This window comes from Rattus norvegicus, chromosome 4 (assembly GCF_021556685.1).
Source record: "Rattus norvegicus strain SHRSP/BbbUtx chromosome 4, alternate assembly SHRSP_T2T, whole genome shotgun sequence".
Taxonomy (NCBI): Eukaryota; Metazoa; Chordata; class Mammalia; order Rodentia; family Muridae; genus Rattus; species Rattus norvegicus.
In genome coordinates, this window is record NC_141537.1 from 158097503 (window position 1) to 158112493 (window position 14991).

A 14991-nucleotide genomic window follows, 5' to 3' on the forward strand; every position below is an offset into this window, starting at 1 on the left:
TTCAGGTCACCAGGCTTCTGTGGCAAATGCCTCTACTGTCTGAGCCATTTCAATGTCTTCCTCATTTTCTGTTTTAATCAACATCATTTTTTAGCAGAAAGTAAAGGAAGGACGAATGTAAGTACCTTGTCCTGTTTTAGGTCAAACCGAACCAAACTAAAACAAAACCAAACCAAGCCAGGCTTAGTGTTTTTTTCTCCTCCTCCTCTTCTTACATTCTTTTCTTCAGTGGGTAAGTGTGTCAATGCCCAGGCCTCAATGCGTGTGTGGAGGTCAGAGGACAATCTGTGGGAGTTGGTTCTCTTCTATCACACGGATTCCAGGGATCAACAGACCCATGGGCAAGTGCCTTTTCTTGTTGGGCCATCCTCACTGGCCCCCAAACTACAAATAATCACATAAGCAAAACCCACATAAACACTAACTAGAGACAACAGTAAAAAACTGAAGAAAACTAAAATGACTCCTAAATTATTTAGTGCATTTCTACCCACGTGTAGATAGCACACAAATAAATATCACATATTAAACATGTTTTGAGCTTATATAATTACACCATTTATCTTTTCCTTTTCCACTCTTCTGAGGCTCCCATATGCACTCCTCCCTCATCTCTTTCAAATGTATGGCCCATATATATTATATAACCTATATATTACACACACACACACACACACACACACACACACACACACACACACACAAACGCCCAGTTTCAGTCCATCTAATGTAGCTCGTATGTACATGTTTTCAGAGCTGACCATTTGGATAACTCATCACTGTGTCCTTCCCTGGGGAAGATCATTTCTCCTGCTCTCAGCTTTCCGTGGTTGCTTATAGTCCTTTGTCTAGGGTTGAGGCCTTGTGAGCTTTGTCCCTTCCAATGGCGTGTCTATTAGTGCCACAGCTGCTCACATACATATTTTTAAAAAGCACCTAGTTGATTAAATGAGATGAATCATTATGATGCAATTTTATTTAAATTTTTTACCTGTATGTGTATGTGCCTGAGTGTATGTGCACTACAAGCACATAGGTGACCGAGGAGAGAAGAAGAGAGATTGGATCTCCTGGAGCTGGGGTTAGAGAGGGTTCTGAGCTGTCATGTGAGTGCTGGGAACTGAAGCCAGGTCCTCTGCAAGAGAAATGTTCTTACCTGAAGAGTCATCTCCCCAGCTCCTGAAATGAAATTTTCTTAACTCAAATACAGACATATAAAAATGATTGGTTAAAGTTATCATACCCACTTCAAAATATTTAAATAATGATCTATCTAGACATGGTGGTACAAGCCTTTGATCCCAGCTCTTGGTATATAGAAATAAAAACAACTTAATTATTCTCTCTCCACGATTAAATATAATTACTCTTTATTTTTGGGAAGGGTTTATTTGGGCTCACATAGAATTAAATAAAATTATTCTTTTAAATACCAAACAATATTCTTTTATGTGGAATTGTATAACTTCTTCTATATTTGCCTTATTTTGGAGACTAGTTTGTTTCTATAAAAATACTAGAGCCAATGTCTTGTATATATGAGACAATATTTGAGCTTTTTAATTTTTGCCAATTTTTTAGAAAAAGAGATTCTAATTTTTAGTTTTCCACTTTTAAAAAAGGATTTTTTATTTAAAATTTCAATTATGTGCACGTATGTGGGTCTTGCACATGAGTGCCTGTGCCCTCGGAGGTGCCGGGTCCTTCTGGAGTCACAGGGAGTTGTGAGCGCTGTACTTGGGTGCTGGAAACCCCACTCTGTGAGAGTGGCGTGTTCCAGGCCCTCGCCATTCCGTTTTATGTCATTTCTACCTCTGGCTCCTGCCCTGCAAATATCAAATACCAGAAACACCAGAAAGTGTTGGAAAGTTAAACAGACCATCCAACACAGACCCAGAGACGTTTACAAATGCCTTCTGACTCTGAAGCCCAGGCTGGGCCTGGCATTCACTGTGTAGCTTGGGCTAGCCTCAATTTTGGCGACCCTTCTAACTCAGCTTCAGATGTGCTGGGAATTATAGGCGTGGCCATCTGTGCGTCCAGCTCTTCTGATCTGTCTCAGAAAGCCCCTCGTTAGCTCGGCTGGTGGAAAGTTTGCCTCAGTATTTTGACTGTGCAGGCCCAGGGTGACGATCTGTAGCTAACAGTATTTGCTGCACTTGCTGAGGAACTGGGTTCGGTTCCTGGCACCCACAATCAGGCATCTCACAACCGCCTGTAACTCCAGCTCCAGGGGATCCCATACCCTCTTCTGCCCCACAAAAACATCCGTAGCCCCCATAGAGATGCATAACTAAAAAAACAAAGAGCCATCTTGAAACCAAACAAAACCAGTAACAGCAGAGTGCTTGTGTACACAGGCCTGCAATCCCAGCACTTGGGCAGGTGGAGGCAGAAGGTCAGAAATGGAAACTTATCTATTTATTTATTTTTATATGAGTGTTTTACCTGCATGAGTGTGTGTGTGTGTGTGTGTGTGTGTGTGTGTGTGTGTGTGTGTGTGAACCACCCGTGTGCCTTTGGAGGTCACTAGAGCATATTGGTTCCCCTAAGACTGTTACAGACGGTTGTGAGCTTGCATGTTGATGCTGGGAATTGAACCTGGGTCTTCCAGAAGAACAGGTGCTCTGAACTTCAAGCCAAAGCTTCACCCCAGGATCAAAAGTTTAAAGTCATCTTTTGCTACATAGAGAGTTTGAGGCTAGACTGGGCTAGAAGACCTATTTTATAACAATGACCCCCTTCCCTAACTCATTACCTAGTGTAGGCTGGCCTTGAACTCCTCATCTTCCTGGTTCCTCTTCCCCAGTGTTGGGACTATAAATACTTGTCCTTATATAGGGTTTGTGCTTTTGTGGTACTAGGGTTGGAGCCCAGGGCCTCATGCTTGCCAGGCAAGCACTCTACCAACTGAGCTATAACCCTAGCCCCATCTTTTTCATGATGTAGTCTAGTTGGTCTTGAACTCAAGATCCTCCTCTGTAATCACAAGTGGGTGCCACCAGGCTGGAGAAAATGAATCTTTTTCTTTTCTTTTCTTTTTTTTTTTTTCTTTTTTCTGTTTTTCGGAGCTGGGGACCGAACCCAGGGCCTTGCGCTTGCTAGGCAAGCGCTCTACCGCTGAGCTAAATCCCCAACCTTTTTTTTTTTTTAAAGGGCATCAGATCCCCATTACAGATGGTTGTGAACCACTATGTGGTTTCTGGGAATTGAACTCAGGACCTCTGGCAGAGCAGTCAGTGCTCTTAACCACTGAGCCATCTCTCCAGCCCATGAATCTTTTCACATGGACACTGGAAGTGTGGGGAGAGAAGCGGCTTTGTTGGGGTGTTCACTGACTGGCAACTTGAGAATAACATGTTTTCCCAGTTCAAGCCAATGATATATAAGAGGTTTAGAACCTGGTTCTAAGGCCCTTTGGGTTCAACACCTGATGCAAAGTAACAGTACTAATTACATAATGGTGTGACTTATATGAACTCAGACACAAACAATATCTTCGAGCTGTACATACACTCTAAAAGGCATGACAGTGCTGCATGGAATGGCCAGAAGAATCAGATGTGAGAACATATGAAGAGTGTGAAGACTTTATGCCTGCACGTTGTATGTGTAATGTAGTTATATGTACACAGAACTTACGTAAATGGCAGTAGCATATATTTAGCCAGAAGACAAATGACATTGCTATCTAAAGGGAGACGTCAAACTGCAATCTTTTTGAGTAATTCAAATATCAAGCGAACAATTTCTTTTGCCTCACCATTTTATAATAGAACACAATTGGAGAAAAGTAAGCCGGAGGGTGATATACCTAAGGGTTTGTTCCGGAATAGCGTGACTGGAGAGGTTAAGAAGAGATGGGCTACTCTGGTTGTATTTCCTGTCCCGGGATGGAGATTATTCTGTAAGAAGTAGAGGGATGTGCTGAGAGACCGTTCTATCTCCCTGTGGCACTCAGGATAACATATTCTACAGAAATATCACTTGACTTTGGCACAAAGGTAAAAAAATGACATTTTATAGGCATGCCGAGGGAAATGAATAATTATGCTATGCACCCTTCGTACACTGTACCGTTTTAAAAAGTCATCTCGCAAATCATTTCCTTTGGTGACTGCGACATCCATATTAGTAGGCAGGCCAGAGTATCATAGTCCCTTCTTCAGAGACTATGCTTCCAGAAACTAGGGCCTTGCACATTTGCAGAGCCGAAACTAACGCAACACCCCATTTCCCGATGCTCATTTCCCTATGACAGACTCATCTATCTTTTTATATATCTACGATCCAATCTTTCACTGACCCTCCAGGACAAGAGTAAACTTTAACTTCACTCCCGGCTCCATAACCCTTTATAAGCTGTCTGGAAGAGAAAGAGGAACCATCAAATGCGTTTCGAAGAAAACTGGGAATACTTGTCTTAGGCGTGGACCACAGCACAATGAGAGGTGTGCGTGGCAGTTAGCGTGGACGCTGGCCCCGCCAGTGCCCGGGACCGAGGGCGGGCGACCCGCGGGCTGCGGGGCTCTGCGCTCCTCCTTAACCCGCGCCGGGAGGCGGCGGCCGCGGCGGCGGGAGGGGGAGGGGCGCGGAGCGCGGCGCCGAGGCCGGGGAGGAGCCGGGGCCTGCAGCGGAGCCGAGCCGAGCCCGAGCCGAGCCCCGACGCGCTCCGTCCGCCTGCCGGCTCCTGGGAGCCCCGACCGGCTGGAGCCTCAGAGGCGGCAGCGCGGGGAGTTCCACGCGCCGGGAAGCGCGGCGGACAGGGGACGCGACCAGGGAGGCGCTGCCGTCCGGCAGCTGGTAACCGGAGCCGGGACCGCGGCCTCCGGGACCCTGCTGCCCAGGCCGGCCGGCCGGGCGGGAACGGGAGTGCGAGGACCCCACCCTTGGGGCACCCAGTGCCCGGACCTGCCCCTCTCCCTTGGGAGGGGGGACCCTCCCCACTCCCGGGACAGCCAGAAGAGACCGCCGCAGGGCACGCGGCTGTCCCTCCCACGGTGGCTCTAGAGGAGACCCCTAGAAGTCGGACCTGAAGGACCTGGAGTGAGACCTCACGCTTCAACGCACGCCAGACAGTTCGGGACTTTTGAGGCAGAGAGAAAGGGAGCCATGCCTGTGGAGTAGGCACCCCGCGTCCCACCCGGGACTCACCGCGGAGAGGCGTCCTGACACGCACAGCCAGGACCCTCCAGGGAACCGCCAGGAATTGGTTCCAGTTTGCTGGAGAGTAGAAGACCTCGCCCCTCAACTTCCGTGCACCCAGACAGTGGACCGGGGCCGAGCCCCTCCGCTCAGATCACCAACTGACAGAAAGAGCCCTCAGCCCCTGAAAGATCCAGTTTGGGGGGGAGGGGGATTCCCCCAAAGGGGAGGAGACAACTCCTGGCTGGGAGAGGCTCCTCCCCTCCTCCCTAGGGTAGCAGGCAGGGTGTGGGGGGTGTGCCATCTTCCCCAGGTAGGTCCTCCCTCTCCCCCTCCTCCTCCTTCGATTCCTCGTCCTCAGGGGACTCAGTTCCCCGCTCCAGCCTGGGAGGCTCCGCCAGGCACTGGAAGAGTCACTGAGGATGTCACCTGTCACCTGCCACTAAAGAGGGGAGTCCCTGCAACCTCAAACTTCAGTACCAGGTGGTTTCCTCCAGCGGCCGGGGGAACCTTGGAGACAGGTTAGTGCTTTCTCTTCTGTAGTCTTTAGACACCAGTAGGTATGGGGAGCTGAAATGGTGGATCTTAGGGTTCATTGGAAGAGAAGGTAGAGTAAAAGCCCAGACCCCGGGGAAATGTCTTCTGATGGAGCCATTGCACTGGAGGCCACATGTTGCTTCAGAGACTCTGAGAAGTGGCCTTTTTAGATTTTGGAGTCCAAAGGGATGGGTCATTTGCAGTCCCTAGAGAAGCTGATGCTCTGAACTGAGAACAGACAACAGGTGCGTTTTCAGGACGCCGTGGTGTTAGTAACTGAGGACACAGCACAGCCAGAATCCCACAGCACTGTCCATTTTTGGGTCTTGCCCTCTGGTGAGTGGACCTGTAGTAAATGACCTGCAGTCGTGGCGGACATTTTATATATTGTATTGTATTTTCCAGGGCATGCCTAGGTCGGTTTAATATTCAACAGGAACCTTCTTTCCAGTCTATCACAATGACTGCTTGCCTGACTGACTGGCAACCGGTCCCTACCCACTCTATCTTGGATGCCAGGAGGGAGGCCCCTACTTCAGGCTGGATATCTGCCTCTCTGTGTAAAAGCCAAGGGGAAATGCGAATCCTCATGTCCCGGGATGAGAAGAGACTGTCAGGGTAATGACATTGGTGGGCTGGAGTCTTTCTAGATACCCAATCTGCCTTAGCACCTAATGCCATTTGCTGACAGTTCCTCAGGAAAAAAAGTCAGATGTCTGGAGGAAGAGAGGACAGTGCTTCACAGCTGCCCTCCACTTGTCCTTCTGTCTGCACCAACTGACCACCAGGAAGGTCTGACCTCTGAGGTGTTTAGAGTTTCCTTCAGGAAAACACCTACTGGCCCCATCCTCCCTTGTTTAGTTCTGGGTCTCAGGAAACTTGAGTTGAATTTTTTTCTCCCTATTATAGGAAATCCTCAAAATTCAGAATCCTTAGAAAAAGAAGGGGAAAACGTGCTAAGAAATCTTCTTGGGTGCTAAGAAATAAAGCCAGGGCTTTATTTGTAACAGAGCTCTGACCTTTCACCTGAGGTCACTTCCTGTCTGGTGGTTGGACCATGTCTCATCTTCTGCATGGGGCTTCCTCCCCTTGGGTTTTCAGTCTCTGCCTCCCTTTATGGGCCATGGGTGGATTACCTGGCTTGCCCAAGTCTCTGCCTGCCTACTTGATCTTGGAAGGTCTGTGTAGTGGCGATGCATGAAACAGGGATGTAGTCCACAGTTTCAATGGCTATGCTGTAGAGTGATGTGCACATTTCTCAGTGGGAGTGACTGTGGCTTGGTGTCTGTGTTTTGAGTATGTACATGGAGAAGGCTATCCTGGTGGTTTTTAGACCGTGCTTTTGATCCCTTAGAACCATTTCTGGCAGGCCTGTAGAAGCAGGAGACTCTCTGCCAAAACCTAGAAGAGGTGAGGGTGCAGATAACCAGTTGGGAGGAAAGCCGTCCCCCTCACCCACCAGTGGGAATTCCCATGACACCCCCACCCCACCCCCGCCCCAGCCCCAGCCAAGTCATCCCAAGCAGCTTGGCAGGCCTTTCTCAGGTTGGACCTGTTTTCTTCCAGGACTGGTAAGAAAGCTTCATCCTGAGATCCTTTACTTCCATGTCTAGAACGGCCTCTCCTACTTTTGAGAGATGTGTCAGCCATAGCAGCGGTCTGTTTCTTACAAAGCACTTTACCAGATGCTGGAGTACGACTTCTGAGTGGCAGGCACAGTGTGGGCTGTGGTGTCGCTACTCCAGGCAGACCACTCATTCAGCTGGCTCTGCTACAAGTTCCGTAACTCTCTTGCCTCTCAGTAGTCAGTGAGGGGCTGCTTGCTTTTTTCCCCAGCCTGTATCTTATGACTGCACCCAAATCCCCTGAAAGACAGGTGATGATATTTCCCCGCTTCCTACATCCTCTGAGGCTTCTTGATCTTAATCAGACCTGGGCTGATGAACTCAAGGGAAATGTTTGAAATTCTGATGTCCTGACAGCCACGGCAACAGACTTGGCAACACGCTCGCTGCACGTCTGATGCTCTGTGATCCGCTGTAATTTTTGACGTTCTCTTTTCTTGAAAGATTTATTTCTCATGTGTTTGATATGTATATGAATATTTTCTCTACACATATGTACACCAGAGGAAGGCATCAAACAGAACCCATGGAACTAAGGTTCCGGATGGATGTGAGCCACCGTGTGGGTGCTGGGAATTGAACTCAGGACCTCTGGAAGAGTAGTCAGTGTCCCTAACGGCTGAGCCATCTCTCCAGCCCTATTGTTCTCTTTTCGTTAAAACTCTTTGGTGTTTGGCATTGAACTATGGGCTGCATCTGCGTGTTAAACACACTGAGACATACACCCGGCCGACTGATACTCCTGTTCTTCCTTCAAAAGCAAAGTCTCACTTACTAAGTGCTTTAAACATACTAAGACATAGTACATAATCCTCACAACTCCTGTAGGAAAGTTAATCTTTATTTCAAAGAATCTTAAACTGGGCGGTGGTAGCACACATGTTTAATCCCAGCACTTGGAGGCAGAAGCAGGTGGATCTCTGAGTTCAGGGCTAGCCTGGTCTACATAGTGAGTTCCAGGACATCTTTGTAGCCAGGGAGATGTAGAGAAACCTTGTCTCCAAAAAGAAAAAAATATTTTTTTTTAACTTTTTAGGTTGTGTGTGTGTGTGTGTGTGTGTGCGCGCGCTATAGCCCTGATAGTGTCTCACTATATAGCCATGGCTAGCCTTAAGCTTACTATTGGGTAGCTCAGGCTCGCTCAAACTCATGGTCACCCTCCTTGCTTCAACCTCCCAGAGTGCCACCAGAACAAACTTTTTAGAACTTTTGTCTTCTCTTACGGAGATAGAAATTAGGATACAGGAGAAGTTAAATGACTTGTCTGTCAGAGCTGGGTTGAAAGCCTGGCAGCCTGCCGGATCTCGAGGTGGTTAGTTTGGCTGGGGAAGTTTGCTCCTGGATACCTGACTTGGGTACCATGTGGAGAGCAGTTCCTAGCTGTTGGGGTAATATGGGCAGTAAACGTGCAGGTTCTTGTGGATCTTACAGGTCCCACCCCTTGACTGCACATACCCCAAAGAAGACTTTGTTTGGCCCTGTTTTGGTTGTTGCCTTTCCCCAGCACTGTAGTCCGGCACTGTAGTCCGTCATTAGCTGTCCGGTGGATGTGATGGAGTCTGCCCTCTGGCTGCCTTTCCCAGATTCTGTGTTTCCTTCCAGTCTTCCAGCACGCAGAGAAGAATGTGGCCTGACTCAGGTTCTGCCCAAGCCAGTGGCACGAGGCCCACCTGGAGAGAGAGGTCTGGGTAACTAGGTTGGCTGGCCCGAGAAATGGAACTACCTCTCGTTTGCTTTTCTAATAATAGCCCTGGACATTAGCTTTGTGCCATTATTTTGGGGAGCATGGAATGTGTGGCAGCTACGAGCTGATTAGCTTCCTTCCTGTCCCTCCAGGGATGAAGCCTTGGTAGGGGCTATGACTTCATCGCTTTTACTGGAGGGGGAAACTGAGGCATCAAGACTCCACCAGGGAGCGAGGGATCCCTAGGGGGCAGGCATTTAATGAGTCAGTGCTGGGGTGAGGAATAGGACAGAGGAAGCTCAGTCAATCTCCACTGCCTTTTACGAATGGGGAAGTGAGGGGGTAAGGCCAGGCTAAGGAGCAGAGGAGTGCTGTGAGACCAGGAGGACCAGGCCCTGGGAGCTCTGTAGGCGTACGCTGGAATATGTTCTGAGCACTGAGGTTTGCATTTGGAGGGCTGCCCTGGGGGAGGGAGTGGTAGAGAAAGGTTAGTGTCTAATCTCAGTGTCCTGTGGGGCAAGGGTGCAGGCAAGAGACAGGTATGTGTGTTGTGTGTGCTTCCCTTTTAGAAATTCCTGGTGGTTGGCACATGTCAAATGGGCTCTATGAGGCTCTACACACTTCAAATCCATCTCCACAGTCCTGGTAGGGTCAAGAGTATTTCAGAGGGAATAACTGAAATTTTCTGGCTCTGGAGATGAGATTTTCTGGGGTTCTTTACTGGGAGATAATGGAGGTTAGGGAATGATGTCTGTAGACCTGGCAATTTGGGAAGCTGATGCAGGAGGATTGCTTGAACCCAGGAGTTTGAGACAAGCATGGGCAGTGAAGACTCATTAACACACACACACACACACACACACACACACACACACACACACACACACACACACAGAGCTGAGGAGGGCAGCGCTGACTAACTAGGGAGAAGGGTAACGAGCCTTTCCAGGCTTCTTCCTGGGAATGAGCCCAGTCCTTGGGAATTTGCCTATTGGTATTTCACTGTTGGTTTTGGAGATCCCACCTATGAAACTGACACTGCTCAGGCTCCCTACTGTAGTCCAGAGGCCGGGGTGCTTTGACACAGCAAAATGCTAGGAGGTGTGTGGCTTCGTGGAAAGATGACGTGTCCCTATTGTTTCCCAAGTTTCCACGTTGATGGTTTGGGGCGAGGTGGTGCTATGAGGGTGGAAAGGAGGGCACTGGTGAGAGAGCTAAGGCTGAATGGGTAGGTTTTCTTGGTGCCAGCTACAGACGTGGCCCCTTTGTTTTTCTCCGCTCAAACAACTCTTGGGGTATAGTTAAGGCTCTTGCTTCCTCGACCCTTGAGGCAAGGAAGATGTTCTCTTCAGCTCTGTAGACTAGGTGTGCTGCTGGTTGGGCGCACTGGGCCAGGTACATGTGAGCACAGGTCGATTCCAAGGGTGGGACCTGGTCAGGAGGGGAGTGAATGAGCATTCTGGCCTGTAGGAAAAGGGCAAGTGTCTGTGTCGAAACTACAGTTTAGGATGAGAAAGTGAGCGCCTGAGAACTGTATGTCGGCAGTGTTGGGGTAAAGAGAGACAGTAGGGGTCCTGTTGAGACAGTTTGGGCCTGCCAAGTGTGCAAGTCTGCATCCTTGCAAGTGTCTGGTCTGGTGTGGTCTGGTCCTGGGTCTTTTGGCTATTGATTGGCAGCCTTCCAAGCATTCTGAGGGGGTAGCCTTGGCTCGTGCAGAGCACTGATCTGGTGTTACTAAGCAAGAAATGCTCGCTGGAATCCGGCGGCTGTGCAGGCACAGACCTGTTAGACAGCAAGGGCTTAGGGGGGCTTGCCGGCTTCAGCTCCGAGGAAGTGCCGGATGGCTACGTGAGGGTTCCTGTTTGCCTCACCAGACCCTGCCGCCACAAAACATATTCTATCCCTATTCTTCACCCTCCTCCACTAAACTTGTCACACCTCCCTGGTGGTGAGAGCCTAGGCGGTTTGGTTGGCGGCAGGGCTGGCAAACATCAGGCGTGGGCGGAATCGAAGCTCTAGGAGTTTGCATGGAGGTGCAGCCAGCCTGCGTGCCTGACTGGGAAGGAAGGAGGGAGGAGAAGGGCGGGGAAGGGGAGCCAGCTCTTAGCCTATTTTTAGCTAGGCTATCTGATTGTTGCCGGTGTGCACACAGCTGGGTGTCTCCCTGACTCGGTAAAGCCCAGCAGGCCCGGGGAGGTGGGAGGGCCTTGCTGATGACTTCTTCCTGGTGCTGGTGTCTGTGGGCAGGAACCTGCTAGCGGGAGCTTTAAAGGTGTGAGGGCAGCGGTGATGTACTTAGGATCTGTATCTTCTGTGTGACTTTGTGCTGTGTTGGTAATGTATGCCGTGTATATGTTGTGATCTCCGGATGTGCGCCATTGCCCACGCGTCAGCCTTGTACCTTGCTGATACTGGTTGTCATCAATTATTTGTTTGTTTGTTTGTTTATTTATTTATTTATTTACTGTGGTGCTGGTGATGGAATCCAGGGACTCAGGCAAGTACTCTATCTATACTGAGCTACACTTGCAGTCCCACTTTTGGTTTTTTTTTTTTTTTTTTTTTTTTTTTTTGAGCTGAGGACCGAATCCAGGGCCTTGCGTTTGCTAGGCAAGCGCTCTACCACTGAGCTAAATCCCCAACCTCCCCCCCACTTTTGGTTTTTAAATTTTTTTTAAAGTTATTTTATATGTGTGTGTATGTGTGTGTCTCTCGCCTGCATGTGTCTATGTATGAATGTGTATCGTGCGCACGTGTGTGTACATGCGTGTGCACATTATGCTCTAGGAGGTCAGATGAGGGTGTTGGATTCCCTAGAAGTGGAGTGTATACATGGCTGTGAGCCACCATATGGATGCTGGGAATAGAACCCGAGCCTTCTGCAAGAGCAAAGAGTGCTCCAAACTGCTGAGCTATCTCTTTCCCCCGATTTTACTTTTTATTTTGAGACAGGATCTCACTGAATTGCCCAGGCTGCCAGTGAACTGACTGTGTAGCCCAGGCAGACCTTGAACTTGTTATCCTGCTGCCTCAGCCTCTGGAGTCCTTGAGATTGTGCTTCCAGGCCCAGTCACTTGTTAGACTCTGCGCTTGGGCTGTGTTCAGGACGAGTTATGTTAGGCACGTGTGTGATGAAGAGCTGATGTTGAGTGTGAACCATCTTTAAGGGTGTCAGCGTGGGCTTCATTAGTGCACACTTTCGTTTGCTCTCTTTCCATGTGCTATTGCTCTGTACTTGTGGATGCTATATATAACATACAAGTGTCAGGTAATCAGAGAACAGACATTGGCTAATTTTACCTGCCGTCTAAGTGGGGTTGATTTTTTTTTTAATTATTCTTATATTGAGTTTAAAAATATTGTTGTTGCGGGACTATAAAAAGAATCGAGGGAATAGTTCATTTTCTGTGGGGTTTGATATCTGATCCTTTGTGAAGGGAGAGGCCTTATGGTCATACTCTCTATTAAGATGTGGGGTAAGGGGCTGGAGAGATGGCTCAGCGGTTAAGAGCACCCGACTGCTCTTCCAGGTGTCCTGAGTTCAAATCCCAGCAACCACATGGTGGCTCATAACCATCTGTAATGGGATCCGACACTCTCTTCTGGTGTGTCTGAAGACGGCCACAGTGTACTCACATACATTAGCAGTGGTGCACGCCTTTAATCCCAGAACTCAGGAGGCAGAAGCAGGCAGAAGATGGCAGATCTCTGTGAGTTTGAGGACAGCCAGGGCTGCACAGGAAAACCCTGTTTCAAATAACAATAGTAAATAAATAAACAAATGAATGAATGAATAAAAAAGAAGCACTCAATCATCTTGTGGATGGTTGGTACTTGCACTCAGTCATCCCAGGAGAGAGTTATTAAATGGGAATTAAAAGGGAAAGAGGGTGCTTGCCCTCCATGTTAGAAATGGAGTAAACAGAGGAAATTCATCTGCCTTCCTACTTTGTCCTTCTGCAGAACCTGGAAGTACAATGGCCTCAGACCTGGAGAGTAGCCTCACCTCCATAGACTGGCTGCCACAGCTGACTCTCAGAGCCACTATTGAGAAGCTTGGGAGTGCTTCTCAGGCTGGGCCTCCAGGGGGCACCCGGAAGTGCTCGCCAGGCTCCCCGACAGATCCAAACGCCACCCTCAGCAAAGATGAGGCATCAGTCCACCAAGATGGCAAGCCGCGGTACAGCTATGCCACCCTCATCACCTACGCCATCAATTCCTCTCCAGCTAAGAAGATGACTCTCAGTGAGATTTACCGCTGGATCTGCGACAACTTCCCCTATTACAAGAACGCCGGCATCGGCTGGAAGGTGGGACTGTTTCTGTGAGCAGGGCTTGTACCCAGCCTTTAGCACCCTTCTCTGCTTTTGTCTCTTCCTGGTCTGGTTCACTCTGACCTGTCTCAGGGATACGGGAACTCAAGATCCCTAATCGCCTACCCTTGCTTCTACTTTTTCCTTTTTTTTTTTTTTTTTTTCGGAGCTGGGGACCGAACCCAGGGCCTTGGGCTCGCTAGGCAAGCGCTCTTCCGCTGAGCTAAATCCCCAGCCCCCCCTTGCTTCTACTTACTGTAGAGCTCATCAGCCTCAGAAGCTTTATCATGGAGACACTAGGGGTGCCAGGCCATTAAATATAGTTAGGAAGTGGCAGGATGCTGTGTGCCACACCTTCTAATTGTCCGATTCCCCAAAAGGGCAGTCTTTGATTTCATGTCTTTCTTGCCGCTCTGCTCTGTTCAAGTCATTGAGCAAGGAAAGGTATGACTCCTACTTTGGTAGGAAACTCATCAAATTCTATAGCTTCCTTGCAGATAATCGTCGTCTTTTGAAGCATTGTGTACTTAGGAAAAGAAAAAAAAGAATAGTTAGGGTCTTTACCAGTAGCTGGTTCACTGGCAAGTAATGAGGCTGTTAGGTGGAGACAATAGGAGCCCTCTTTAAAGAGGAGAAAGAAGGCTGGTATATATCTCATTTATACACACACACACACACACACACACACACACACACATATATATATATATCTGTGTGTGTATAAAATTTATTTATATATGATATATCATATATAAATATGTGGCGAGTATGCTGTCACTGTCTTCAGACACACCAGAAGAGGGCTCAGGATCCCATCAGGATTCCATCAGAGATGGTTGTGAGCCACCATGTGGTTGCTGGGAATTGAACTCAGGACCTCTAGGAAGAGCAGTCAGTGCTCCTAACCACTGAGCCATCTCTCCAGCCCAACTATATCTTTTTTAGCCAGGTGTAGTGACACACACCTTTAACCCCAGCACTTTGGAAGCATAGGCAAGTGGATCTCTGAGTTCAAGGCCAGTCTGGTCTACACAGCAAGTTCCAGTTCAGCCAGGGCTACATAGTGAGACCTTCCCCTACCACCACCACCACCACCACCACCACCACCACCACCACCACCACCACCACCACCAAACCAAAAAACCCCCAAAAACCAAAAACCAAAACCAAAACACACAAACCACAAAGATAGATCTGTCTATGTAGCTATCAATATCTCTCTCTCTCTCTCTCTCTCTCTCTCTCTCTCTCTCTCTCTCTCTCTCTCTCTCTCTCTTTTGTGACACAGCTCAGGCTGTCTGGCCTAGAACTCACGATGTAGCTGAAGCTGACCTTGAACTACTGATTCTCCTGTCTTGACCTCCGTATACTTGGAATGGCAGGCATGTACTGCTAAGCCAGGCTTCGTTGTAATCATTTGGAGCAGCCACTCATTTGCCAACTGTTGAGTAGGAATGGGAATTAAATGTGGTTTTCTCACTCTATAAATCACCAGTTGACTTCCAAACCAGATGATGAACTGGGGCTGTTGAAAGCATTCAGTCTTCCGGTGGTAAATGTGTCCCTCTAGGCGACAGCTCTTTGGGCGCCGACACATGCGCGCTGCGGCTTTTCCTTTCTCCAGATGTGGTCGTTCTCTGACACATGCGCACTGCGGCTTTTCCTTTCTCCAGATGTGGTCGTTCAC

General features: G+C 48.7%; 1 protein-coding gene and 1 long non-coding RNA gene across 3 annotated transcripts in view; one reads left to right on the forward strand and one right to left on the reverse strand.

Moving 5' to 3' along the window:
* LOC148006341 (uncharacterized) overlaps positions 1 to 5308 on the reverse strand; it is a 21617-nt gene extending 16309 nt beyond the window's left edge. Inside the window, exon 1 of the long non-coding RNA XR_015686137.1 lies at positions 5155 to 5308. This is a non-coding gene — a long non-coding RNA (uncharacterized LOC148006341). The remainder of the gene's footprint in view (positions 1 to 5154) is intronic.
* The window catches only part of Foxj2 (forkhead box J2), a 26249-nt gene continuing 15890 nt past the window's right edge, over positions 4633 to 14991 (forward strand). Inside the window, exons 1-3 of one of the 2 annotated variants that reach the window (XM_087659040.1) lie at positions 4633 to 5666; positions 6088 to 6300; positions 12955 to 13301. In XM_087659040.1, the coding sequence (XP_087515166.1) occupies positions 6195 to 6300; positions 12955 to 13301 (453 nt within the window). In that variant the 5' untranslated portion in view covers positions 4633 to 5666; positions 6088 to 6194. 2 annotated transcript variants of the gene reach the window in all.